The 26,994-nt window shown below is 41.7% G+C and overlaps 1 protein-coding gene across 6 annotated transcripts in view; it reads left to right on the top strand.

The window, feature by feature from the left end:
• Positions 1-26,994, top strand: part of MFSD2B (major facilitator superfamily domain containing 2B) — a 64,642-nt gene that overhangs the window by 11,936 nt on the left and 25,712 nt on the right. For 3 of the 6 annotated variants that reach the window (XM_030555336.1, XM_030555332.1, XM_030555330.1), the window contains exons 4-10: positions 3,614-3,737; positions 8,004-8,082; positions 12,748-12,939; positions 17,763-17,821; positions 21,401-21,491; positions 21,588-21,709; positions 24,632-24,715. In XM_030555336.1, the coding sequence (XP_030411196.1) occupies positions 3,614-3,737; positions 8,004-8,082; positions 12,748-12,939; positions 17,763-17,821; positions 21,401-21,491; positions 21,588-21,709; positions 24,632-24,715 (751 nt within the window). The remainder of the gene's footprint in view (positions 1-3,613; positions 3,738-8,003; positions 8,083-12,747; positions 12,940-17,762; positions 17,822-21,400; positions 21,492-21,587; positions 21,710-24,631; positions 24,716-26,994) is intronic. The other 3 variants (XM_030555334.1, XM_030555331.1, XM_030555335.1) reach the window with 3 other exon arrangements.

Genomic DNA, 26,994 nt, shown 5'->3' with positions numbered 1-26,994 from the left:
GTAAGAATGAAAAGAAAGTATCACGTACACTTTTCATGTGATGTAAGGAGGGGGGAGGTATACCCTAGTATTGAACAGAAATATAAATATTACCAGTGGGAGAAGGAGGGTGAAAGGTGGGAGTGTAAACTGGAAAAGAATGATGCATGTTAGAGGACCCAAACTCTCCCATGATGTGTTGTGGATTCTTTTTTCCTTTTAAAAACAAAAAGAAACAGAATGGCTTATGGACTCTGGAGTCTTTTGCCTTTGTCACTGATATCAGTCTCCTAGATTCAAAGAAGCTACTGTCAGAGTATTTGAGTTAGTGAATAGAGCTGTGCAAATAATTGATTCTCTTTCCTCCCTCCCCCCCATTTTTGGCCAATGGGAAAATTAAAAACAAATAAACAAAAAAGAAATCCAAGTTGACCCAAAAGAAAAAAATTAAATTTTTAGTGAACTGAAAAAGTTTCGGGTTGAATAAAACATTTAGTTTAGCAGGAATGGTTTCCCTAGCCTCTGTTTGCCAGAAGCTGGGAATGAGCAACAGGGCATGGATCCCTTGATGATCACCTGTTCTGTTCATTCCCTCTGTGGCACCTGGCACTGGCCACTGTCGGAAGACCAGATACTGGGCTAGATGGACCTTTGGCTTGACCCAGTAGGGCCATTCTTATGTTCTTATGTTTGAAGGAATTATTTTTTACCTTTTTAAAATAAAGTTGAAGTAAAATTTCAAATGAAAAATTGTTTTGAATTGAAAAATCAAAATACTTTGTTCATTCACAAGCACTAAACTCACTGTATGAAAAAAATTAAGCTAGAAGAAGATCATGATGAGGTAGGGTGCATTTTATAATAACCCAGTGGTATTAGTTGTTTTCGGAATCATTTCTCAGTTCTGTTACATCCTGTAAATACTGTCTGTTTAGGACAAAGAATAGTGTTAGAATGACTCTCAGCCTAGCATCACATAGACTTATCAGCTCCTTGCATTAAACTCCCTACTGTACAACTTGCACTTAACTTCACTTATCTAATCAGGCCTTTAAAATACGCTTGTCAAACAGCCGTTGTTTTTCTGAAGGAATTTTTTTTAAATGTTGTATTATCACGGAAAACTCTTTAACTCTATAGTATACAGCACTGCCCATTTACACCAACTGAAGACCTGGTTTTGTATTTCTAATTAGCTTAAAACACCTTTTCTTGAGGTTTAATTTGCTTAATATTTGTAGAGTGAAATTATTACAGCCAGTTAAGTTTTTAAAGTGAACTAGGTAATTATGCAACTTCACTCCTTGCCCCATCTGACAAGTATATTTAATAAAGGAGTAGTAGTTTTTTATTTAAACCAGTAACAAGCCATAAAAATGTTGGTAGTCTCCTTTGTAGGTAGTGTGATGTTTTAAAGGAATGAGCAAGTGCTGTGATAAAGGATACTAACACAAAATGTTACAAATTAGTTTCCTTGCAGGAGGAACCACAAGGAACCTTTAAAAAGAACCACAAGGAACCTTTAAAAAGAACAGGAATACTTGTGGCACCTTAGAGACTAACACAAATTTATTTGAGCATAAGCTTTTGTGGACTACAGCCCACTTCATCGGGTGCATAGAATGGAACATGTAAGAAGAGAGTGTGTGTGTGTGTGTGTGTGTGTGTGTGTGTGTGTGTGTGTGTGTGTACACACATACATACAGTACGAGTTTTTTCATGAAGTTGATCTATTTCCACTGCATACGGCTAAATGCAGTGCCTGCATAGTGACAGGTTTCAGAAATGATGAAGTGGGCTGTAGCCCATGAACGTTTATGCTCAAATAAATTTGTTATTCTCTAAGATGCCACAAGTATTCCTGTTCTTTTTATGGATACAGACTAACACGGCTGCTTCTCTGAAACCTGTCACAGATAGTCTTGTGATTCAGCAAGACATTGAATCACATGCCTGACTTTAAGCATGAATATTGAAGTGAATGGGGAAGAGGAAAAACAAGACAGACAGTTATTTTTGTGAACTGGCACAAAAGTTTGCTGTAAGAACCATTTTGGGGACAGGAAGGATGACTTTCCCCAATCTAATTGACTTGGGATGCTTCCATCACATCCTCATTTACAGCTTCAAGAGCTGACCCAGTATGAGCAGACTGAGCTGTGACCTAGAAACCAGGAAAGGCAGAGAGTACCAGAACCTGGCTACTTTCCTTGCTACTCTACACATTCAGCTCCCAGTGTTGCCTTTCATCCCATAGAGCAGTGTGGAAGAGCCATTGTTTTGCTGAACTGTTTACCTACATTATTCTTTTGTAGTCCACTTTTTCAATACACCATTGCAAAATAATCAGCTGACCCCTAATATCAATAGGAGAAAACAGTGAGAATAGGCCTGTTTTGAAGGGATTAATCTGTTTTTTCTTTTGTTTGAATTTTTATTCTGATCTTGATCATCTAATTACTTTGTTTAGTGTCTGCTTTGCCAGAATACTGGAGAACACTGCGGCTGCAGGTCATGTGTGGGGAATGAATTGCACTTGATACAATGAAATTTGAAAGTAGTGTTGTTTGTCTGACAGCCTTATATGAACTTGGCATATTGTTGCCTAGTGGCTATACTTGAATTCAAGTTTCCATGATATTTTTTTAAAACTATCCTTACCCACTAGGGGGCTGATCCTGCCGCTGTTGGAGTCATTGGGAGTTTTGCCACTGACTTAAAAGGGAGCGGGCTTGGCCCTACAGTCTTATTTCACAGGGATAGACGAATATAGGTCCTAGGCAGTTCTACAATGTGAGGCATGGCCGTCCCACACCTATCACACTGAAATGTCAGGTCAGCAGTGAAAAGGCTAAGCTGAGAGGAGAGTTGGAGGTGCCAACGGGGAGGAAAAAGACCCTTGATAATAAAGAGGCTTGTATTGGCAAGTGGTGAAGCATGTTATAACATGTGACTGTGTGGCTTGGTTCTCACTGGTGCTTTTCAGTAAAGGTCACGGGGGGTCTGGTGGGACTAAGTATTGACCTCATCAGGGCCACCCAGAGGATTCAGGGGGTTTGGGGCAAAGCGGTGCTTGTACTCACCTGGCAGCAGTCCAGGTCTTCAATGGCCTTTTGGTGGCAGGGGGCCCTTCAGTTGCTCCGCATCTTCGGCAGCACTGAAGGGCCACCGAAATGCCACCGAAGATCCGGACCGCTGCTGGGCCAGGGCTCACGGGGCCCTTGTGGGGCTTAGGGCAGATTGCCCCACTTGCCCCCCCTCTGGCTGGCTCTGGACCTCGTGGTTATACCATAATAGCAGATGCAGGGTTTTTTTTCCTGTTAATTGTAAATACATCATTAATTATAACTAACCTTTGCTCTTTTCCTTTAACTAACTATATTATTTAACTCTGGGGTGTATTTTGGGGGAGTATGATTTAATATTGTTATGTATTGAATTGTGCTGATTATGCATTAATGGACTGAATAGTGTTATATATAAACTGTGTCAAATAGTGCATCTAAAGCATTTTGAAAGACTGCACAAAATTAAGTTACTGCTTAAGTAGGTGCTGGGAAAATTAATTTCTTTTTTTGTCAACCCACCAAGATGCTTTCTAATAAAGGTGATATGAACATGTCCTTCATTGTAGGATGTTGGGGTGTACGCCCTTCACGATTGTATCCTATTTCTTCATGTGGTACTTGCCTCCTTTTGTAGCGGGAAGAGTTGTGTGGTACCTGACTTTCTATTGTCTTTTCCAAGCATTGACCACAGTAAGTAGATCTAGATTTACAACATTCTCAGCAATAAAATGCTTTCATTTTCTCGCTTTGCTTTATGTGCCTTCTGATTTAGTGGGTTGGGAGTTTTTGCACCCAGTTTGCACAATGACTTTCAGTGAGACTTAGAGTTCTAAGTGCCGAAACTACTTTTAAAAATGGGATTTAGGTATCTAAATCACTTATTGCTTTTGGAAGGCAATGGAGAATCAGGCCCTCAGTTGTGAAATAGTTACTAATAGTCATTCTTGGATATCCCTGGATGGGGAGGCTTGACTTCTCCACATTGATTTTAACATGAAGGGGCCTTACACCAGGCTAGCAGCAATATGTAATTTATGTGTCATCTTTCATTTCAGTAGATTCCAAAGCATTTTTCTGACAGACTGCATACCAGGGGTAATCAATAAGTGGACCGCAGGCCAAATCCGGACCACCAGACGCTTTTGAACAGACCCCAAAATCATCTTCTTTAGTTATTGTTATCATTATCGTCAGGGCTTAAATTCAGCTGGAGCTGTATATTTCAACCCCCCTGGAGTTTTTAAAGCATGTTGGGGTTGTGTGGGGGCTCCGGAAAATACTCTGTGAGAATTTAAGCCCTGATTATCCTTATTTTTTTTTATTATTTTCTCTGGAGTTTGGACCTTTACTATACCTTGACCAAGAAATTTGTACCTTGACAAAAAATAATTGAGTACCCCTGCATGCACATATGGGGTTCACTTCATCCATCACTGAATTGCAGCCACTATTAAGGTGAAATATGGTATCTATTTAGCAGCACAGAGCAGCACTATGAAGCAGTTTAGGACAGGAAGTGAAGAATCATATACAACTCAGGGGAAGTCAGGTAGGCCCAATGTAGTTTTCCAGTCGGATTTTTGCCAGCACATTGGACTTAACGGCTCTCCTCTTATAATAAGTGCTATCGGATCTGTTAGGGATACTTCGGTTTACATCTCATACAAAACATTGTAGCTTTGAAAGTTCATGCACCTGACAGCCTGCTGGCATGCTTCTGATTCGAGCTTGTCTACACAGCAAATTCCTACACTGCAAGCCAGGGTGTGAATCTACAGAGCACTGCATGGATGCTGCTACAACCCAGTGAAAGTCCTGGAGTAGTACAGACATAATTAAGCCACGCTCCAGGATTTTCACTGTGCTATAGCAGCGCCAGATGGGACATTACTGTATGGTAGGCTCGTGCGCTGTAGATTCACACCCTGGCTTTCAGCACAGTAACTTGTGTAGACAAGCTCTGAGAGGAACTCCACCTGTGGCAGCATCAGTACCACTTTCCACAGCATGTGGGGCTTTCCTTGAGCAGAGTCTATGGTAAGCCAAGTCCAGGTGATGTGCAGAACAAGACCCAGGTTGTGAGAGGACACGTGCACAGGAGAGGGCATGTGTGTATGTGAATCTCTATTACAAAGTAATCTGCAGATTTAAAAAGCTGGAAAAGCACTGAGAGCTCTCTGTCCAAATATCAACCTGGCTTGACCTTGCTTAACTGATTGAATCTCATCTACATCACAGTTTAAAGTAGTGTGGCTGCAGGCCACCAAAATACTTGAACTCCTGAGTGACTTGGACTTTTGTCATTCATGCAGATCACCTGAAGTTTAAGGGTCTGCTATTTTTCAGTTTTTGGTTGGAATATTAGCTCAATTCCTTTGTTATTTTCTATGATGATAGATTGTCCTTAAGAAACCCACAGTGAGTTTAAATGAGGAAGAATTTTTTTCGCTGTCTTTTGAAGGAAAAGATCTACTCAGCCCTTATAAAATACTATTCGTAATTTCAGCTTTAAAGCCTGTTTGTACTGAACGTAAGGCATCAGGGCTAGTCAGAAAGAAGGTTTTAGTTACAGCTTAGTAAGAAAACATCAGTATTTGCCACATGTAACAGAGGCGAGTATGCACTTTGTGTGAATAGGGTAGCATGTGTCCTTCCCAGATACGTTCTCTCGTATTTTATCACATAAATCGGGTCGGCAACCTTTCAGCAGTGGTGTGCGAGTCTTCATTTAGTCACTCTAATTTAAGGTTTTGCATGCCGGTAATACATTTTAACATTTTTAGAAGGTCTATTTCTGTACGTCTATATTATATAGCTAAACTATTGTTGTATGTAAAGTAAATAAGGTTTTCACATGTTTAAGAAGCTTCATTTAAAATTAAATGCTGATCTTACGCTGCCAGCCTGCTCAGCTCGCTGCCAGCCTGGGGTTCTGTTCACCTAGACCAGCAGCGGGATGAGCGGGGCCTGCAGCCGGGACCCCAGACTGGTGTGGGGGGGGGTTCAGGGGTCAAGGCAGAGGGCTGGGAGTGTTGGGGGTGTAGGGCAGAAGGCTTGGTATGTTTGGGGTGGGTTCAGGGGTCAGGGCAGAGGGCTGGGGGGTGCAGGGTAGAAGGCTGAGTGTGGGGGGGGTCAGGGCGGAGGGCTGGGATGCTCTCTGCCTCTCTCTACAGCATGGACGTTGCCATTCTTCCCCCTCCCCCTCGCTAGGGCCATCAGCTGATCGGCCCAGGGAAGGAGAGGGGGAGGGGCAGGAAAGCACCACACTGGGGGAAGAAGCAGGGGAGGGGGCAAGCTTGGCTGCCACAGGACCAAGCTTCTGCTTTCTGCCTCCGGAGGGGACAGCGGTGGGCTGGGGGCTGGGACTGCGGCAGCGTGCCACTCAAAATCGGCTTGCGTGCCGGGTTTGGCATGCGTGCCGTAGGTTTCCAGCCCCTGACATAACGGGACAAAGGCTAGTCCTGTTGGTTTAAAGCACAAAATTGGGAGTCAAGAGGTCTGGTTTCTCTTTCCAGCTTTGCCAAAGACCAGCTCTGTGAATTGGGCAACTGGTTTGCCTCTGTGCCTGTTTTCCCTTTAATAAAATAGGAATATCATTACTTAATTATTTTATAAGGAGGGCAGTGGTGTGTATTTAGTTACAATGCTCTGGAAGCTTATTAGATGCTTCTGATAAATATATAGGCAAGGTCACTGTCTCAAAGGGTTGCCATCTAAATAGGCAACAGAGAATAGGATGGCTAGGGACAAGAGTAAATGCTAGAGCTGGAATATTTAGCATACGTGTTGTTTCAAAATGTTGGAAGTGATTTTTGTTTTAGTTTAAAACTTCGAGGTGAGAATTTACACTATATCTTTACTGCCAAAATGGTATGTGTTTTACAGCAAGATAACTAACTCCCTCCTGTTAGGAAATGCTAGTGGTAACAAAACTCTGTAGCGTTTACCACAGTGTAGCTGCACAAGGCCAGCCATGAGCATAGGTGCCAGCTCCGTGGGTGCTCTGGGGCTGGAGCACCAGTGGGGAAAATTTGGTGGACGCTCTGCACTCACCAGCAGCTTCCTTCCCTGCCCCCTGGACCCAAGCTCACCTCTGCCTCTGTTCTGCCTTCAGCTCCTCCCCTGGGGGTGCCACTGAGTCCTGCTTCTCCCCCCTCCCTCCCAACGCTTGTGCTGCGAAACAGCTGTTTAGCGTGGCAAGTGGTGGGAGGGAGGGGGAGGAGGAGGAACATGGTGCGCTTGGGGAAGAGTCGGGGTCGGGGTGGGGATCTGGGGAGGGGTCCAATAGGGGCTGTGAGGGGGCGGAGTCATGGTTGAGGTGGGGCCAAGGGCGAGCAGCCACCGTGCCAAGGAAAGTTGGTACCTGTGGCCATGAGTGGTGTGGCTGTAGTGCTGACCTAACCTAGCAACATCACAGAAAAAACTACAGAGCCTTTTGGCCACTAGGATTTTACTTTGGGATAACTAACACACAGTAATTATCTTGCTGTAAAAGAAACAAAAGACTTTCTTGGCCGTGCAGACATAGCCTTTAGGCAGTGTCTTCACTAGGAAAAGAGGTGCGTTCTTTGTGTTCACTAGGATTTTATCTCATGTTAGTTAAGAACAAGGCTTTTTTCCTAGTGAAGACAATTTCTAAGGGTTTTTGGCATCCTGAAAGGAGAGTGGTTTTTAAGGAGGAAGTTGAAGGAGCACAAAGCGGAGTCATGTATACTAGGCAGATTATTTATTATTTATGTGACCGTAGCACCTTGGAGCCCTAGTCGTGGACCAGGACCCAATTGTGCTAGGTGTTGGATAAACCCAGAACAAAAAGACGGTCCCTGCTCCAGAGATCTTATAGTCTGAGTAAGGGAGCAAATTCCTGTGCCCAATTACATATTGTTCCAGGCTATCAGAGGAACTGAGTATGCTACCTTGTAATGCTTTCCTATGTGGTATTCTATCTTTATGTAGTTATTCCAAGTACCGTATTCTGCTCTCACCATGTTTCTCAGCCCAGACCAGAAGGAGAGAGATTCAGCAACAGCATACCGTGAGTTTGACATGGGCTTCTTGTTTTAAATTGGGTGTCTGAGTTGGTTAAAATCCCTTTTATTGAAAGAAGTCTCCTGACATTTGTGTGGCCTAATATTGGGTTTCTAGACAAAGAATTACTAGGCTCTGATGGAAAAATGGGTCATCATAGGTTTGGTTTTTTTTAATGTGGCTTGTAAATATTTCCATCTTCCTGCATGTTTTACAACTGTTAGCCTGTTGGATTAGCCACAGACTTTCCTCCCAGAACATAAATTAGCCACAAGAAACTACTCTTATCTATAGTGTTTTCTGGATTTCTAAAGCCAGTTGTTGCTATATGAGTAATGGTTGCTAATTATAGGTGATCTGCAGAGGGGAAAAATTGGTGTTGACTATTTTTATAATGACATTTAAATAAGGCCTGAAAGTCACTTTTTTTTTTTTTTTGCCTTCTTTGGATATTTTACAGTAGAAACACGGGTCTTGTCTAATCTGTTTTTCATAGATGACTTTGTGGGTGACAGGGCATGTGGTAGACTTGACATCATAGAACCAAGAAAATTTAATGTGACCAGGAAAGTGACTGTCTCAAAATTATCTATCTTGTTTTGGTTACACTCATTCAACTGTAACACCCATCAAATAGTTTGGAAGAAAGACCTCTGTTAAAACAGTCAGTTGATCATAGAATCATATAAATGTAGATCTAGAAGGGAACTTGAGATGTCATGTAGTCCAGCCCCTTGCTGAGGCAGGACCAAGTATAGACCTCTTGTCTTCCAAAAAGTTCTCCAGGAAAACCATACAAGACTCGCTGTTCCTTTTGTTTTAAAGCTAAAGGAAAAAAAGTCTTAAAACCCCTTTCAAGCATTCTTTATACATCATAAAGAGCAAATAAGGGCAAAGTTAATTTTTCCTCCTCTTTACATCAGCTTTAAAGTTGCCATTTTCTCCCTCCCCCGGGTCTCTCCCCTTATATGTGAGTATAACAGTCTATTCCTAGGTATCCTGGCCAAGAGCAGTGAAAGTGAAGAGAGAGCCTCCTATTTTCCCTGGGCCAAATTACTCAAGCTCTAGATGAAAAACTATGTCTTGACTTGGCCTTCAATATTCCCTTAGTGCGCTTTGAATTAAGCACAGATTTTTGGGGGGCGGGGGGGGATTGCTTTTTTATTTTATTTTATTTTTTCCCTGGTTGTGCTTGTTTTCTTACTGGCAAGAGGCTTTCTTCCTCCATTTGTCAATCTAATCCTCAACATGCTGGCTAAACTAAATGTAAAACAAAGCTGTGTAAACAGAATGATATGGCCAAGATTTTGAACAGACACAAATCCGAAATTTCAGAATTATGGTGCCCACAGCATCCATAACTCTTCCCTGAGGTGCAGTACATATGTGATATTATATGTTATCTAATATTTCAACAGGAAGCATGGTCTGGTAATTTAAAGGACAGGATTGGGAATTGGGAGATCAGAGTTTTGTTCATATAGACAAACTGTGGGAGAAAAGGGAATAAACTTTGGGAAAGTCACTTAAACGGTATGCCTTCATTCCCATCTGCAAATTTAGCATAATACTTACCTCGCAGGGATGGTATGACACCTGTACATTAATATCTTTGAACTCCTGAAAGGCAGCATGTATAGCCAGTGTTATCTGATTGTTTATGATTGGGTTTTATATGTCCAGTCGTGCAGTGCAGCCAAGTTATGGCAGTGGCATGAATAATAACTTTGAATTTCCTGACTTGTCTGTGTGGGTTTTTTTTAATGTTTCTTTGGCACTGAGATTTCTTGCAGTGCTGATGTTGATAAGGGAAATTATCTCTTTTTACAAGGTCTTCTCAAAAAAATTCCCCTCTTGCTTCTCTGCCTGATCCAAAGATCACTGTTTTTGTTTGTAGCCTCTAGAACATCAGCTAAAGGAATCTGTTAAAGAAAAAAATGCAATGTAATATATGACAATGTGTTTTTTAATAACATTGAGGCTATGGCTACACTACAGCTTAAGTTGACATAAATTATGTCGCTCAGGCATGTGAATTAGCCACCCCCTTGAGCGACATAATTTATGCCATTTTAAGCGCTGGTGTGGATAGTGCTTTCAGTTTCCCTTGCCATGGCTACTGCTGCTCGCTCCTGGGGGCTGGAGTAATTAAGCTAACAGGAGAGCTCTCTATTGTAGCCATAGCCTGAGAAACAGAGGTACCACTGCCCTCTACTGGGAGAAGAAGAACTCCTTAATCATGTCAGTTCTATACTGCTGCCCACTATTTGAATGTATGACAAAGGTAGATGCTTTCAAAGTTATTTTAAGGTAAGCTCTACTTAAATTTAAGAAGTAGAACCTGCCTTCAAACAGCTTTGAAAGCACTATTTTCTTGGCTAAGCTAGAAATTAACCATTAAAATGTAATAGACTGTAGCTCACAACAACTTTGAAATATGCCACCTTTTCAGCCCAACACTGCTTAGAAAAGTAAATGCATTTGCCGGTGAATTTCTATTGCATCTTATGATGGCTTTCTTCTTATCATATGCAAGCATTAGGTACAACACGCCTTCACCATCCACTATAGAGGTTACAAATGAAGAGGTGGGATTATGATACAATGCTGTGATTCATCTCATAACAGATGACAGAACAGGGAGTAATGGTCTCAAGTTGCAGTGGGGAAGGTTTAGGTTGGATATTAGGAAAAACTTTTTCACTAGGAGGGTGATGAAGCACTGGAATGGGTTACCTAGGGAGGTCGTGCAATCCCCTTCCTTAGAGGTTTTTAAGGTCAGGCTTGACAAAGCCCTGGCTGGGATGATTTAGTTGGAGATTGGTCCTGCTTTGAGCAAGGGGTTGAACTAGATAACTCCTGAGGTCCCTTCAAGCTCTGATATTCTATGATCTGTAGTTACCCATCGCACTAGATGCTCAGCAATTTTTGAAGCTCTGCATGACATGTCCAACTGAAATTTTAGATTGGGTTACAGCCAAATATTTTAGGTCACACTCCTATTTGGATCTGGGCTAGCCAGCACTTTTGGTCAGCCAGTCAAGTTGGGAGTGAAATTTGGGGTTGGTAACTTAACCTGAACCAAGAAAATAAATCAGGTGACCCATAAGGTCATATCCTCCATTCCATGGTCCTCTCTGTTTGAGAAGATAGCAGCAGTTGCTGGAAAGTCCTATACTTTGGAGAATGAAAGCTCAAAACAGGAAACCCCTGTCTCTCTTAAGTAATGGCTCTGCACCGTCTTTCATCTAAGCCTAAATGAGAGTACTCATAACACACATTTGAAACAAAAATTCTCTTTACACAAATCAGGAACTATCTCTTTAAGTCATGCATGTTTGGAAACTGAATGCAGTTTGATGGGATGCAATAATGAGAAACCTGAATTTTGGATTTGTGCTCAGCACAGCAGACTTTAAGTCAGTAATGTCTAAGCAACCCACTTTAGGGGGAAAGAGGATGCTATAGCTATATTAATTATGCATCACTTAGAGTCAGTGATAGTCCATGGATCACAGTTTGAGAAATCATGAACTAGGCAAACATGGCATTATAAAATGAGAGAACTGAATGGCTTGATCTCTCTGGAGGCTTTTCATTTAATGCTATCATACTGAGATGTAATGGATTTATCATTCTCTAGATCCTTAAAATGACGCTGCTCTTAAGATACTTGTCTCCATGGCGGAGATAACTCCTGACAGGAGAAGAAGTTAGTTAATTCACATAAGTCATTTCCTACCCAGACAGAAGGAGAGTATTTAGATACCCTAGAGCTTTTGGGCTGAGGGGATGATATTCAGTTTTGTGATGGCATCAGCTGTTGTCATCGCCAGTAGAAGTTGCTCTGATTAAAAATGACAAAACAAAACAAAAAGAGACCCAATACATGTGTGCAGTTAGCACAGTCACATGCACACAGTTCTAAAAGTCTGGTCCTCAGTCACTTTAGATATTAGCATATAAGGGGTTCGTGTTCTTCACAAACATCAACTAAAATTGGCAGGGTGACTGTGAGGCAGGTAAATATCCATCCCACTTACAGGTGACTTTCTAAAGTCACTGTTAGACCCAGGATTAGCATGCAGGTGTTCTGGCTCCCAGTCCCGTGCTCAGAGAATGCCTCTCAGCATTTAAGCTATATTTCAACTTTATTCTTCTACATAAATTAGCCCCAGCCATATAGCTCTTACATATGTTCTATAGCAGGGGTTCTCAAACTGGGGGTTGGGACCCCTCGGGGTCATGAGGTTATTCCAGCGGGAGTCACGAGCTGTCAGCTTCCACCCGAAACCCTGCTTTGCCTCCAGCATTTATAATGGTGTTAAATATAAATTAAAAACACTTTTTATATAAGGGGGGAGTTGCACTCAGAGGCTTGCTATGTGAAAGGGGTCACCAGTACAAAAGTTTGAGAACCACTTTTTTATAGTAATACAGAGGTGGTCAGAAAACGAGAGGTGGAATTTCAGCTCCATCAAGGGATGCTGACCAGTTATATCTGATGGTCAAGTTCTGCTGGTTTATTGATGCCATTTGTGAATGTTCCCTGTGTAAAAGGAACATCGCTTGCCTCAATCAGTTCTCTCTTTAGTGAGAGAAACAGCCAGGCTCAGTAACAGCGGGTGAAACAAGCTCACCTCCTAACACACATTTCTACTTCTTGTTACAGGAATGACTGTGGAAGTGCTTGGAACCTTGATGGGAGCTGCGCTCCACGGGCAGATTGTGGCAAGCGCCCATGCCTCTGATCGCTGCGCCGTGAATCTCACCATAAACGCTGCCGACTCTTCCAGCTCTCTAAGCAACGCGTCCAACCTTGCCGAGCCCTTGGGCCTCCAGTCCCATGGAGTAAGTGCATGCGGTATGAGGACACTAAAATCCCTAGGGGAGGTTGCAGTGGTGTTACAGCACATCATCCTGTGGGATATACATGAGGCTGACATGCTTAAGGTTGGTGACATCAGAACCAAGACAAACGCATCATTTTGAACAAGCCCTCCTCTCTGTTCTGTTTTTAATTGCTTCTTAGCACGACAACTAAATTATGCTGAGGAGCTTTGCTGAAGATGCTGAGACATATGGATGATGAGGAGGTGTATGGCCACCATTTCTCTCCCCTACAGACTGGCTTCCTGTTTAAAATGGAAGCCTAATTAACAGGGCTGTCAATTAGCTGCTGTTAACGTGTGTGATTAACGCACAGCACATTTAACACATTAATTTTTTTAACACGCGTTAATCGCAGACCTTCTGGGCAGGAGGGCAGCGTCAGCTGCTGCAGAGAACCTATGGCCGGTCAGGCACAGTAATGCAAGCTGCCATCGGAGAGCTGGAAGAGAAGAAGCTAGAGAAAGACGTAGTTCTCATCCCAGCCACGGAGGAGTAGAGATCTTGACACCCCCCCTTCCAGGGTGATCATATTTCTTAAAGTAAAAACAGGACTACCAAGGGCTCATGCAAGCCGCCCCCCACCCCACCTTGCAGGGCTTACCCGAGCCACCCTTCCCATGCCTCCCAGAGATGGGGCTAACTCCCCCCCACCCCGTGCCGCCTGCATCTGGGGCTGAGTCCTGTGCTGACCACAACTGGGGCTGCCCCCCCCCCCAAGCTTGCCACTGCCCATGGCTGGGTCTCCGCCCTGCCCCAGCTGTATGCCGCCCACAGCTGGGGCTACGGCTGACCCCACTCCCGAGCCCCGTGCTGCCTGCAGCTGGGGCTGACCCAAAGTCCTGGGCTGCCTCTCTACTCCTACTTGAGATTCCCCTGATTATCCATCCCAGGATTTATTTTACCTACATATTTGGCACTGGTGCAACCAATGTTGGAATATTGTATACAGTTCTGGTGCCCACAATTCAAGAAGGATATTGCTATATTGGAGAGGGTTCAGAGAAGAGCCGCGGGAACGATTAAAGGATTAGAAAACCTGCCTTATAGCGATAAACTCAAGGAGCTCAATCTACTTAGCTTAACAAGGAGAAGGTTAAGTGGCTTGATTACAGTCTGTAAGTATCTACATGCAGAACAAATATTTAAGAATGGGCTCTTCAGTCTATGAGAGAAAGGTTTAACACTATCCAATAGCTCGACAAATTCAGACTGGAAATAAGGTGTAAATTTTAGACTGTGTGGGTACTTAACCATTGGAACAGGTTACCGAGGGGTGCAGTGATTCGGCATCACTGACAATTATTAAATTGAGGTTGGACATTTTTCTAAAAGATATATTGTAGAAATTATTTTGGGGAAGTTCTATAGCATGTGTTATACAGGAGGTCAGACTAGATGATCACAGTGGTCCTTTCTGGCCTTGGAATTTATGAAACAATGAATTTGCTCACATCACAAAATTGCCGTACAAATTGACAAGTCTCTGCACAAGAGGTTTTCAAGAGAGGACTGGCTGGAGGTGTGGCAGGGCAGGATTGAAGTGCACTGGCAGCCTTTTGCCTTGCGGAGACTGTTTTCATTAGTGCTGTTGAGTAACCCCATTCTTTGAAATCCCCTAAACAGCATTAAAGAAAAGAACCAGACATGAATAAAAAATCTGAGGTCATGTGGGAATGTTTGTGTGTGAAAATCCTATTCTCGTGCATTGTTGGGGCAGAGGGATATTGTGGGTAGAAAGGGTTGTTTTGCAAAGTGTTGAGCTCCAAGTGATTTTATCCTCAAAATTACAAAAAAAAAATAATAACGTGGAGGACAAGAAGTAGTTGGGGCCAAATCTTAATTGTCTCCATTTCAGGGGTGTGACCCCACTGTTTTAGTCACATGAGGTTCTTCTGACTGTGCAATAGGGGACAGCACGATGGCAGATAAACAAAATAACCACAATAATTAGCTATGATTCCCCCCACACACTTTAATTATATAATAACAAAAACTAAAACAGAACACAAGCAGTAAGCAATGGCTACTACAGATGCAATCTCTTCTGTATGTATTTCAGTGAAGAGCTCTCAACAGAGATTAGACCAGTGAACTCAGACCTCAGTGGTTTGGGAGCCAAATTAGTGATCAGTATTGCCCAAAAGAGCCACAGTAGTGTGAATTCATTGTTTCATTCTTCCGGCAAAATGACTGGCTAAGTATTATTATTTTATCAGTTACAATTGTCTAATAACATAGTAAAAGCATCCTCATTGGTTAATAACTTAGATTGGTTCATAATTAAATCACAGTGTTTTAATATCACGAGCCTCAGGAGATACATTAGGGAGCCACTTGTGACTCGCGAACTTCAGACTGAGTATCACTGGATTAGTCCTTAAGAAGGGGTACACCCCCACTGGGAACACTCTTCTCTAGGAGAACTAAGACCGAAGTACTTTTTCCCAAAATCAGTATGGAGGCCTGTCTCAGTGTGTCATAAATAACTAAAACAATTAATAGATGGGCTAAGGAATTTCATTTAAGGTCAGTGAATCCTGTTTGATTTGTCAAGGATAACCTAACCACTTTATACATGGGCAAAGATGAAGAAAGCATGTAACTCAGTTACTTAAAAGGAAGCCATTCAAGGAGCAGTTTTGAGACAGGAAAATTAATAAATCTTCAAGAATCTTAAATTCAAAGTACAGTACAACCTCAGAGGTATGAACACCAGAGTTACAAAGTGACCGGTCAACCATACACGTCATTTGGAACCAGAAGTACACAAACAGGCAGCAGCAGAGACAAAAAAAAAACCACAACCCCCCTCCCAAACCAAATACAGTACAGTACTGTGTTAAATGTAAACTACTAAAAAGAAATAAAAGGAAAGTTCTAAAAAAAAGGATTTGACAAGATAAGAAAACTGTTTCTGTGCTTGTTTCATTTAAATTAAGATGGTTAAAAGCAGCATATTTCTTCTGCATAGTAAAGTGTCTGTCATAACTATAAAGGGAAGGGTAACAACTCTCCTGTATACAATACTGTAAAATCCCTCCTGGCCAGAGGCACCAAAATCCTTTTACCTGTAAAGGGTTACGAAGCTCAGGTAACCTGGCTGACAGAGAAGAAAGACTTGCTAATAGGTGTTAGCAAAGAGAGTCCACCCCATCAGCCAGTGAATTCTGCTGAGCAAGAGAAATCAGGGTTTAATCCTTCAGGACAAGGAAAAAGAAGAAAACTTAATTTTGCAAAGGGAAACCACAGGGTAACTCTAAAAGGCCCAGACTGCAATGGTATTGAGCCAAAGGTGTGACATGACAAAAATGATTGTAAATGGACACTTGCAATGGATTTATTGCTATTGCTAATGGTGATTTTTGTAACTAATGTGTTGCTATTACCAAGAACTGTAAAAATGTACAGTGTGGCTAATCTTTTGGAAAATCCCTTGAACATGTTGAAAGTATCTCGTCCCCTTGTTGGTCCCTTGAGTCAGGTGTCAGCCAGGTTACCTGAGCTTCTTAACCTTAAGGGTAAAGGGATTTTAGTGCCTCTGGCCAGGAGGGATTTTATAGTATTGTATACAGGAGGGTTGTTACCCTTCCCTTTATAGTTATGACAGTGTCAAAGCCGTATTAAGTCAATGTTCAGTTGTAAACTTTTGAAAGAATAACTATAACATTTTGTTCAAAGTTACAAACATTTCAGAGTTACGAACAATCTCCATTCCCGAGATGTTTGTAACTCTGAGGTTCTACTGTAAATCCTGCTATTTTTTCTCTTTTTACCGAGATTAGCTCATATATCCTTTTGGAGTTCACAGTCAAAGCAATCTAGTGTTTAATAGGAGAAGCTGTTAATGCCTTAAATTACAATAGGATTTCAATAGTCCATTAAAATTATTACAAGAAACAACTCTAATCCCTTGGCAATGCTCTTGCAGACTCCATCTCTTCCACCTTTTCATGTTCTCTGTATGTATAAATATCTCCTGTCTGTGTGTTCCATTCTATGCATCCAAAGAAGTGAGCTGTAGCTCATAAAAGCTCATGCTGAAATAAATTTGTTAGTCTCTAAGGTGCCACAAGTACTCCTATCTCACCAATGATGCTGAAGTCTCAATGATGTCATCGTGCTGCAGAAGAAGTGCTGAGCTGGAAGGCTGCTGCTTCTTGATGCTGTGTTGTTGCTACTTTATTCTTCTTAGCTGTCTGGTTGCTGCTGTGTGCTTTCTTGTAGAGATGAGGTGGCCAGGCTGAACTGAGCGCATAAGAAAGCGGAACCATGTAAGAGTATAAGAGCACAAAAAAAGTTTGTAAGAACAAGCATGAGAGTGCATGTCCCACTTCTGAGGAATTTATACTCTTCTCTTTGCATAGTCTCACTGAAGGAGGAAGAAGCACACCTTTCAGGGCTTGGCTGGATTCAGATATCCGATGCTGTTATATTTCATTGGCTTATCACCTTCATGGGATTGCCTTGGTAGCATCTTCATCTCATGAATATGCAGTCTGTTAATGCACATGCAGTAGAGCTGTAATTCTTCAGCTGTATAGTTGTATTGATTTTTGGCTTTGTGGCAGGAAATTCTCAGAACATTAGAGTTTTAACTCTCTTTTATTCAGTTCATTTTCGGAGAGATTCCTTTAGCTTCATTCAAGGTTTTGAAATTGTTTCATATAAGTCAAAACACAGTCCAAAAAGTATTTTAGCTGTTAAAATAGCCTTTTTTAAATTTAAATTATTATTTAAAAGAGTCTTTAAACTTAAATGGTGATCTAATAAGGTATTGTCTTTTCTTCTTAACAGCCTTTGCGGAACTTTTTCTTGTCTTTTTTGAGTTTGGCAAGAAGTTTAAGCTTTGTGAGGTAACTGATTAATTCCCCAGTGAATATCAGTATTTTATACTCAGATGGTTTCTTATATTAACCTGCAATAGCATTCAAATGACCTTGCTATACTTGTACATAAAAAATCTTACGAGTCACATAATAGTAGTCTCAGGAAGTTACTATTTGAAGAGCTAGTTTTAGATACAAAACATTTGTGAATACACATCTCAAAGGAAGCATATAACATCTTAAACAGTTGAGGGACCACTGGGGTTTTCCCCATCAAGAGGAAAGATGAGTCAGAATTAACCAATATCTTCAGTAAAACATTTCCCAGCCATAAATGTTCTCCTGAAAGTTTAAAGAATGAAGACGTTAAAGTTTTATAAAAGAAATGAGTTTTGATTAGGATATCTCTAGAATTCTTTGTGTGGGGTTTAAAACTAAAGATTTTCTCTCTGTAAAGAGGGAGAAAGAGGCCCAGTTTTATGCCTTACTCTACAGTTCTGAAAACACATCTGAAGCATAATTCCTTCTCGTGAATAAAGAACAGCCTTACGTTCATGTATATAGCTATCTCTTTCTCAAACATAAATAGCTTACAAAGTTTTGTGTTTTTTTTAGATAAAGATCATGTCTCTACCAAACTTTTATCTTGTACATTGGGGAGGTAGCCTGTTCTTTGAGAAGATGCCACTGTTGGTTAATGGGCTTTTTTTGACCAAATGGTTCCTAGATTTGCAACCTACCATTTGTAGTATATTTATAGGCTTGGCGGAACTTTATTCTTATTTTTTTTAAATTTCAATGGCTGATATGAATGTTTACTTTTTAAGCATTTTTTTCTACTTTTATCAATTTAAATTGTCACAGTTGCACAATTTATGGGTTTTCAGCATTTTTTCTATTTTAATCTATTTAAATGTTCATGGTTGCAGGAAAATTATGAGGGGAAGTACAGATGGGGATTCAGACTAATTATTTGATGGCTAGACAATGAGATTCAAATAGTTAAAGCGCTGTAACTGTTAACACACACAAAATTGTCAACATCATATAATGTCAAAATATACAAAGTAAATATGCTTAAATGAAACTTTAATAATTTCTCAAGCAGTATTAGTAAGGCTTTTGTTACTGTCTCACACGACTGTCTCATAAACTAGGGAAATATAGCCTAGAGAAACCTATTATAAGGTGGATGCACAACTGGTTGGAAAACCGTATTCAGAGAATAGCCTGATACTTGTCATGACTCTCTTTGATTGAGACAGCAGAGATTTCCTAGGAATATCCTTGATTAGTTTGAACATTTTCATTTAATTAAATAAATATAAGCTTCCAAAAACATAAGAATGTGAGCTTTATATTCTCCAAGCATCAATGTACAAAAGTAATTGTGAATATCTCCTAAATTTCAGTAAAGGTGAAATCAAGATTGGAACATTATACACATAAATTATAATAATTTTATTAACTAATTTTGCATCTGTATTGAGGTCTCGCTCATAGCATATGAAGACCACAAAATCTGTAGCTAGATTAATCTCATTTGCAAATATTCCAAACCATCCGGCGCATGCTGCATATCTGTGATAGATGAATGTATATGTCTATCGCTAGTGTCAACATAGTTGCTTTTATATAAACATGTCCTGGCTGCTGACATACTAGAACTTTTGTTCATGGCTGTTTTACTTTTTGATAGAAATTTATACTTATAGGTCCTAGATTTATCCTGAAGTAAATTTTATTTGTAAATAGTCTACAGCCGTGAAAGTTCTTCACACAAAGAAGAGCACACAGCTGGCTGTACGTACCTGGGAAGTTCTCCAGTTCCAGCCAAGCAACCAGAGAAAGACTGAGATTTTCAAAAGCGACTAGTTATTTTGGGGGCTTGTCTTCACTACAACAGTTAGCTCATGAAATCAAGATTGGAACATTATACACATAAATTATATTAATTTTATTAACTAATTTTGCATCTGTATTGAGGTCTCACTCATAGCGTATGAAGACATATTGGCTGCAGTATGCCGACCACAAAATCTGTAGCTAGATTAATCTCATTTGCAAATATTCCAAACCATCCAGCGCATGCTGCATATCTGTGACAGACGCCGGATGGTTTGGAATATTTGCAAATGAGATTAATCTAGCTACAGATTTTGTGGTCGGCATACTGCAGCCAGTATGTCTTCATACGCTCGCCTCGCTCCAGTGAGAGCGATCACACTTCAGAACTACACTGGAGTTTCACAGAGTGATTAGATTAGCAGCACAGAGTGATTGGTTTAGCCACTTATCAGTTGTTGTAACCCCTTCACTTGCTTGAGCCTCACCATCTCTCAAGGTTCAAACTCGGCCCGTGGACCAGCGACTTTGACTTTAGAGCATCATTCAATTTGAGCTAGAGATTTTTGTGTGTAGATGAGTTGGATTAGGGGTAACACTCAAGTATAACTTGAGCTAACTGTGCTGTGAAGACACCCCGAGTGCCTTAATTTTTGGATGCCCAACAGAAGAAACTTTAAAGGGGCCTAATTTTCTGAGGGTGGATGCTCAGCACTTTCTGAAAGTCAGTGTCTTGAAATCTAGCTATTGCTTACTTATGGTCTCTATTATTGTATTACCCAGGTGCCTCACAAGCTGTAATGTATTTAGCCTCACAACACTCCTGTTAGGCAAGGAAATGCTATTTCCCCCTTTATATGGATGGGGAACTGTGGCAAAGAGAGACTAAGTGACTTGCCTCAGCTCACGCAGAAGGTCTGTGATGGAGCAGGGAGTTGAATCCAGGTTGCTCCAGTCCTAGGCTAGCATCTTAACCGCTGGACCGTCCTTTCTCTCCTTTGGGCACCCTGACACTGAGGTATCCAAAATCATTAGTCACTTTTGACAGTCTTAGCCCTGGTCCATAAGCAGTGCTGTTAGAAATATGGTTTCAAGGTTTAATAGCCAAGGCAGTAGTTAACCTACCATAGCCAGTGCTTAATTTGTGCCAGGGCTTGCCTGGGCTGAGCCCCGGCACTTGTAGGTTTGGCAGTTCATAGCCCCAGCACCTCTGCATTTGCTGCATCAGTTATGAATGTAAAAAACTTGTTTGAGCCCCGGCACATCTTTCATTACAAATAAAGCACTGACCATAGCTGACTTAATTGGAAGATATGTGTGCTCAGCAGCACTGGGGTTTGGGGCCTGCTATTGTTACAGATTAATATGAGATGGCAAAAGCAGGGATGTTTTTGTTTTTCCAAAAATATTGTCAAGGTCAGCTCATACCTGGGCCTCACCTTACCTTAAACTGAAAAATTTGAGGGAGCCGGGTTCCCCATAATGATTGTAGCTTGTGCTGACCCCTGGAAAATGTCACTCTGTCCTTCATAAAACTGTAGCCTGCTCCGGTCAAATGAATAGCACGCTTATATCCTAACATGACACAATCCCCATTGTTTTGTATGTAAATTTTGCCCATGCTAGTATTAAAATTATTTCTATCTAGGATCTGTAATTTGTCTTTCCTCAGTGTAGTGTTCTGTTCACTTTCGTTGAGCTGGAGCAGTGTGATCAGGCTTTTATTGTCCTTATCTGTTAGAAGTCTCTTTCCTTTTAAAGAGAGAAGTCTACATGATTGCAGCGGGAGTAATAGGAGGAGTGTATCTATTCGGCATTGTCATCCTTTTCGCTGGAGTTAAGGAGAGAGACGGTAAGTTAAATTCAAATACATCTGGGTTTCAAAGTGATTCTTTCCCACTTAGCTTTGGAAAATATGACATTATTTTATGTATTCCACCCCTTGTAGATCCTTACGCCTTAAATTCAGACAAAGCAATTCCTTTCTTTAAGGGACTGAGACTCACAATGAAGCACGGTCCGTACTTGAAACTTACAGCTTCATTTCTTCTCATCTCAACAGCTGTTCAGGTAACTCCAGTCTTTGCAAGTCCATGCATTGGACTTGTTCTACCCACAGCGTGAAAGAGTTAGAAGCAGCAGCTGGAATGTAAAATAGCCCTAGACTTGCAAGTAGAGCTAGTGATTCGGTAGATTGTGTTTTTCCCCTCTGAGTCAATGTGGAACTAATGCCCTGCTGTCATGCTAAGGGGCATTGTGCTGCTGGAGGTAGTGTTTTTCAAACAAGAAATAAAACCTAAAGCCCTGACCACCTGTTAAAGGCCCAGTTTGGCTAATTATATTCTACCTACCTAAAATCCCCTAGTTTCAACCAGCTAGGGAATGCTTTTTTCCAAAGCTGTTCTATAACGTGTGCTGCATTAAACCATTTCCCCATTCCTTTCCCTATGTGACTCTGTTTTAATCATGTCTGAAGTGGTTCCTATAGAGTATTTTGTGAAGGAAGGTGCTATGTAAGTGTAAGATGATATTCCCTCATCTAGGTATACAATACTAGTTCTAGTTATAACTACAGCCACAAAATTCAGATCTGGATCACCTGCTGTATTTCAAACCTCCCAAAAGAAACACAGTAAGGCAGCATCACATTGATAGATGTTGTATAAAAACCTGAAACTGATATATTCTCAACCCACATTCCCCAAAGTTCAGTTTTATTTTGATCCAGTGTTTTGCGATCTGTGCTCATCTCCATTAATCTTTTAAGTGTGTTTCCTTCACATTCATTACCTTAATTATTAGGGCCCTACCAAATTCATGGCCATGAAAAACATGTCATGGATTGTGAAATCTGCTCTCTTTCGTGAAATCTGGTCTTTTGTGCACTTTTACCCTATGTGTTTCTCAAACTGGGGGTCTTGACCCAAAAGGGGGTCAGAGGGGAGGTTGCAAGGTTGTTGCAAGGTTATTGCAGGGGAGTCATGGTATTGGCACCCTTACTTCTGCACTGCTGCATCCTTCAGAGCTGAGTGGCTGGAGAGTGGTGGCTGCTGACTGAGGGCCCAGCTCTGAAGGCAGCAGTGCAGCAGTAAGGGTGGCAATGCCATCCCAGGCCATCCTTCTGCGCTGCTGCTGGAGGTGGTGCTGCCTTCAGAGCTGGGCTTCTGGCCAGCAGCCACTGCTCTCCAGCCACCCCATCCCCAGCAATACCCTTGTAACCCTTCCAACCCCCTTTCGGACCAGGACTGCTACAATTACAGCAATGTGAAATTTCAGATTTAAATATCTGATTCAACAAAATTTATGATTTTTAAAATACTGTGATTGTTAAATTGACCAAAATGGACCCTGAATTTGATAGGGCGCTATTAATCGTCATCTTTATTTTTTTTAAAGCACATCATAATATCCATGTTTTTGACACTAGTCCATTAGTCACATGAACCATCAGTCAGCCAGCACTGTGACATTATGACAAGAGTTATGCTTATAATGTACCTCGTACTTTGTTTGCCAACTGTACTGGCGAATTAATAAGTCCTGTGGAAGGACTGTCACTGCTCCATGGCTGTGCTTATCACAAAGAGCCTCAGAAAATATGTTTGCCAAGAAATAACCACATTTCCTGTTGGCATGGATTTGGGTCCAGTTAGCAAGCCTTCCTTATTGTGCATCTGACAGTTTTTGCTTGAGGGAAAGGCCTGAGAGTGAGAAACAGCAACATAGCATCTCCCCTCACATCAAATAATGTAGTCCATCTAAGCGACAACAGGTGAGGGAAGCTTAAGGTAGACTCCTTGGGATTCAGACCCTTACAGCACTCACTCACTTAGTCACGATGTGGCCTGGCGTAGCACACAGTCACCTGCAGACAGACAGTCACCTATTGACAACACCCAGGGAGTTCCTCCTCCATCTTGTACCCTCAGGTCTTAAAGAGGCGGGAGAAGGCAGCCAGCAGCTGGGAGCTCTCCTTCTCCAACTTGGCTGGTATGTGCAGCACAGGCTGCTGGCTGTCTGGGGGGTTGTTTTGGAGTGGGGGCAGAGGGTGAAAGGATAGGGAGACATAATTTTGGTGGGTCTGATCCCAATATGGTGTTTTTCCACACCTGAAATGAAAGCACAGCAGACTATGGCACAAGTTGGAGAAGGCATTGGGGAAGGAGGAGGGGCCAGAAATCTCCCCATGGATACTCATCCTAATTTCTACATAAGCAAAAAAGCTGTTGTTAATTTCTTGGCCCTTAAAGGAACAGTAGTTCATCAAGCTTCCAAGCAAGACACGGTTTCTTCTCTAGGCCTTCCACCTTCCCAAAATAATTAGAGATGGGTCTGGACCAGGAATTCAGTTCCAGCCCTCGCCCTGAACTCTCAAAATCCTGGATGATAATTCTTGTGACTCACCTATCTGTATAATAGACAGGAACTAGATCCTCCAACCCAAACAGTACCCAAAACGTGGGCATTTCTGATCCTGAGCCAGGGCTCAGGATCACAAATACATAAATATAAGCAGCATGATTAAGCCACTCCAGACCAGTTACTGCACTTCAGAGGGTTGTCATGATTAATTTCAGCTGAGGGGGCAGTAAATTGCTTAGGAGCCATGGCTTTAATTCAAAGATGCATGGTATTACTGTCTAAGAGGCGGTCTGTGGAAGAGGAATGCAACTTTCTTCAGCAAACTGCTCTGTGTAACTAACCAGTTACAATAGGCAAACTCCAAGGTTGCAAATAGACTCCTCTCCCCTTCCAATAAACTAGTCTTCCATATTGCAACCTACTATTTTGCTACATTCAGGGCCTGATCCGTCTGTCACTTTATCCCAGCTGTATCTTGACATTACTGCAGTGTCTTCAGTGGAGTTATTCCTGGTTTAAACTGGCGTAAGTGAGAACAGAATCAGGTCCTAAAAGCTTGGATTTATTTGATAACTGATTTGTTATAGGTGATGTAACGAAATTCTTTTTGATGTTGTCTTCATCTCGCAGCTTGAGCAGAGCAATTTTGTCCTGTTTTGCACCCATGCAGCCAGTCTTCACAATCACTTCCAGTATTTAGTGGTGACCATCTTGGTAAGTTGCACTGAAACAAATGGCATTTTTTGGGGGGAAGAGTGAGAAGCAGGGTTGAGCTTTGTTTCTTTGACAGAAGGGGTTGTTCAATGGAGCAGCTTGCATCTAAGCAACTCAGGTTAAGTGACTACAAATTGCTAGCACCTTCTGGTTGTTGCAATGAGTTTGATCACCATGCCCTTCCTAGCGGACATTGTGGAACTTGTAGGGAGGGGAAAGGTCTGGAATATTCAATTTAGTACTTAGTGTTCACCTGTACCTATGAGCCACTTCTGCCTCTTGAAAAGGTAAACCGTTGTGCATGAAGGGAGGTCTGAAATTTTAGCTTCTGTTTCCCTCTCACCAGTCTGATATGCCAAGAATTAAACAAGTTTCCCTGGTGCATTCACACATGTGGGCCCTCTGTGCCAGGCAAAGTATTCACAGCTGATGTGAATTCCTGTATAAAGGCATCAGTGCTGCCTCACAGATACCTTTACGGAGCCCTCTTCCTTAGCACTCTTGATTGGAGTTCTGTCCAGCCTTACTTACATGGGCGATCCTCTTGCAACTAAGCTACAAATTGCTCCTATAATGCATGCCTCCCTCCAAGTGTGCAGTGGTGAAATGCTGCAGCTCTCATGCTTCTGATTAAAGCCCTCCGAGGACAAATAGAAAGTTTAATGTGTAATTGCTGAGGAGTCTGTCTGCTGAAAATGCTTCATATAGACCTTTCCCTTTCCTTTCTCTGGCCTGTTAAGTGCTGTACCACCCTTTGTCAGAGAAGCTCCTGCTTGCTCCCCTCTTGGGCCTGGCCTCTGCCAGGGGGACTGTTGGGGTATCTGAGAGGAGCCTTCATTGTTTCCATTTTGCCCCCGCCCCCAAACCTTTCATTGCTTCCTTTCTTACATTCAAGCACTGCAAAGGCTGATATTTTCCCGTGACTAAAATCAATAAGCGGTGGAGCAAAGGCTCACTTCTGCAAGTGCTTGTTCCTGTATATATTCCACTGTGGGCTATGCATGCACTCCATGTGCTTGAGACTGGATGATTCTTGTTAGTAGTGTCCCTTGGTCCTCATATGCACTCTTTCCCTCCTTGTGCTCTGATCTGAGGGTGTAAGTGGCCATGCGGACCAACTGCCTCTCCAGTTCCTTCTTACTGTTCCATGGCCTGAGTCTGAACTCTCCAGTGTCCAAAGGGCTGATCCTCCTTCATCAAACCTGTAAATATTATAAACTGTAAATATTGAATATAAAAATTCTTAGTTTATTAGATAATTACGTTTTGGGGAACATGCCCCCCTTCCCTGTATGGGGTCCAGTTATGGGCAGGATTCTGGCCTTCAAGAACGGTGTTTCCTGTCCCTGTTCCTTCCCAAGGCAATGATCACCAGATGTGCTTCTAAACTGCTTCAGAGAAGCTCATAGCACTGCTAAGCACAGTAGCTGTCACTCCTCCCCACCCTGCGTAGTAGTAACATTTCATGTTTGTATTTTATATCATTTAAAATAAAAAAATAAAGAATAATAATGTAGTATGTATTAAACTTATTGGTGTATGATTAGATCATATCCTGCCAGCTACCCTTTTTAAATAGCAAAAAGGAATGGCCTAATGCGTCATTGGTAGGGATACATCAACCAGAATCTATGTCTGAACTAATTTCAAGGCAGTAACAGATCCTTTGAGGGTCACCAATTTGTTGTAGGTTTAGCATTTTAAAATAAGTGAAGGAATGCCATGATTGTTTTCTTTTGCATTGCAATTTGATGTTCCTGTTCAAAATGTTCTGTGTAAGTTAATTCTGTTTTGTGTGTAAATGAGGAATGTGTGAGTTAAGAAATAAGTGTGAAGGCCATTGCTGAACCAGATGGTCTAGGGAGGAGCCGGAGACAGACACAAGGGCGCCAGGAGGCTGGAACATGCCCCTGTTCAAAGGAGGGCAAATTAACTACTCTGAAAATAAGACAGGTACACAAATAGCAGGAACAAAATAGGAACAAAATAGTAGTAATAAAAACCAGCGTGGAATAACTCCCTAAAAAGCTTCTTAAAAAAAAATTAAAAAAACAAGCACTTGTCAAACAACAATTGATTACCACATGCTGGTGCAAAACTCATTGATCCCTATGAATGAAAATCACTAAAACAAGGTGCCTTGCCATGAAAATTTGGGTTCATCCTGCCAAGACTTTCCCAGAGCATCGTGTCACGACCGACGAAACCCAGCTCCTCCCCACTCATGATCAACCTAGCTGGCCACTAGATTGATCTGGACTCTGAACTGGTAATTATAA

Source organism: Gopherus evgoodei, chromosome 3 (assembly GCF_007399415.2).
Source record: "Gopherus evgoodei ecotype Sinaloan lineage chromosome 3, rGopEvg1_v1.p, whole genome shotgun sequence".
Classification (NCBI taxonomy): Eukaryota; Metazoa; Chordata; order Testudines; family Testudinidae; genus Gopherus; species Gopherus evgoodei.
The sequence above is the reverse complement of the archived record's forward strand: the minus strand, read 5'-3'. Positions and strand labels throughout refer to the sequence as shown.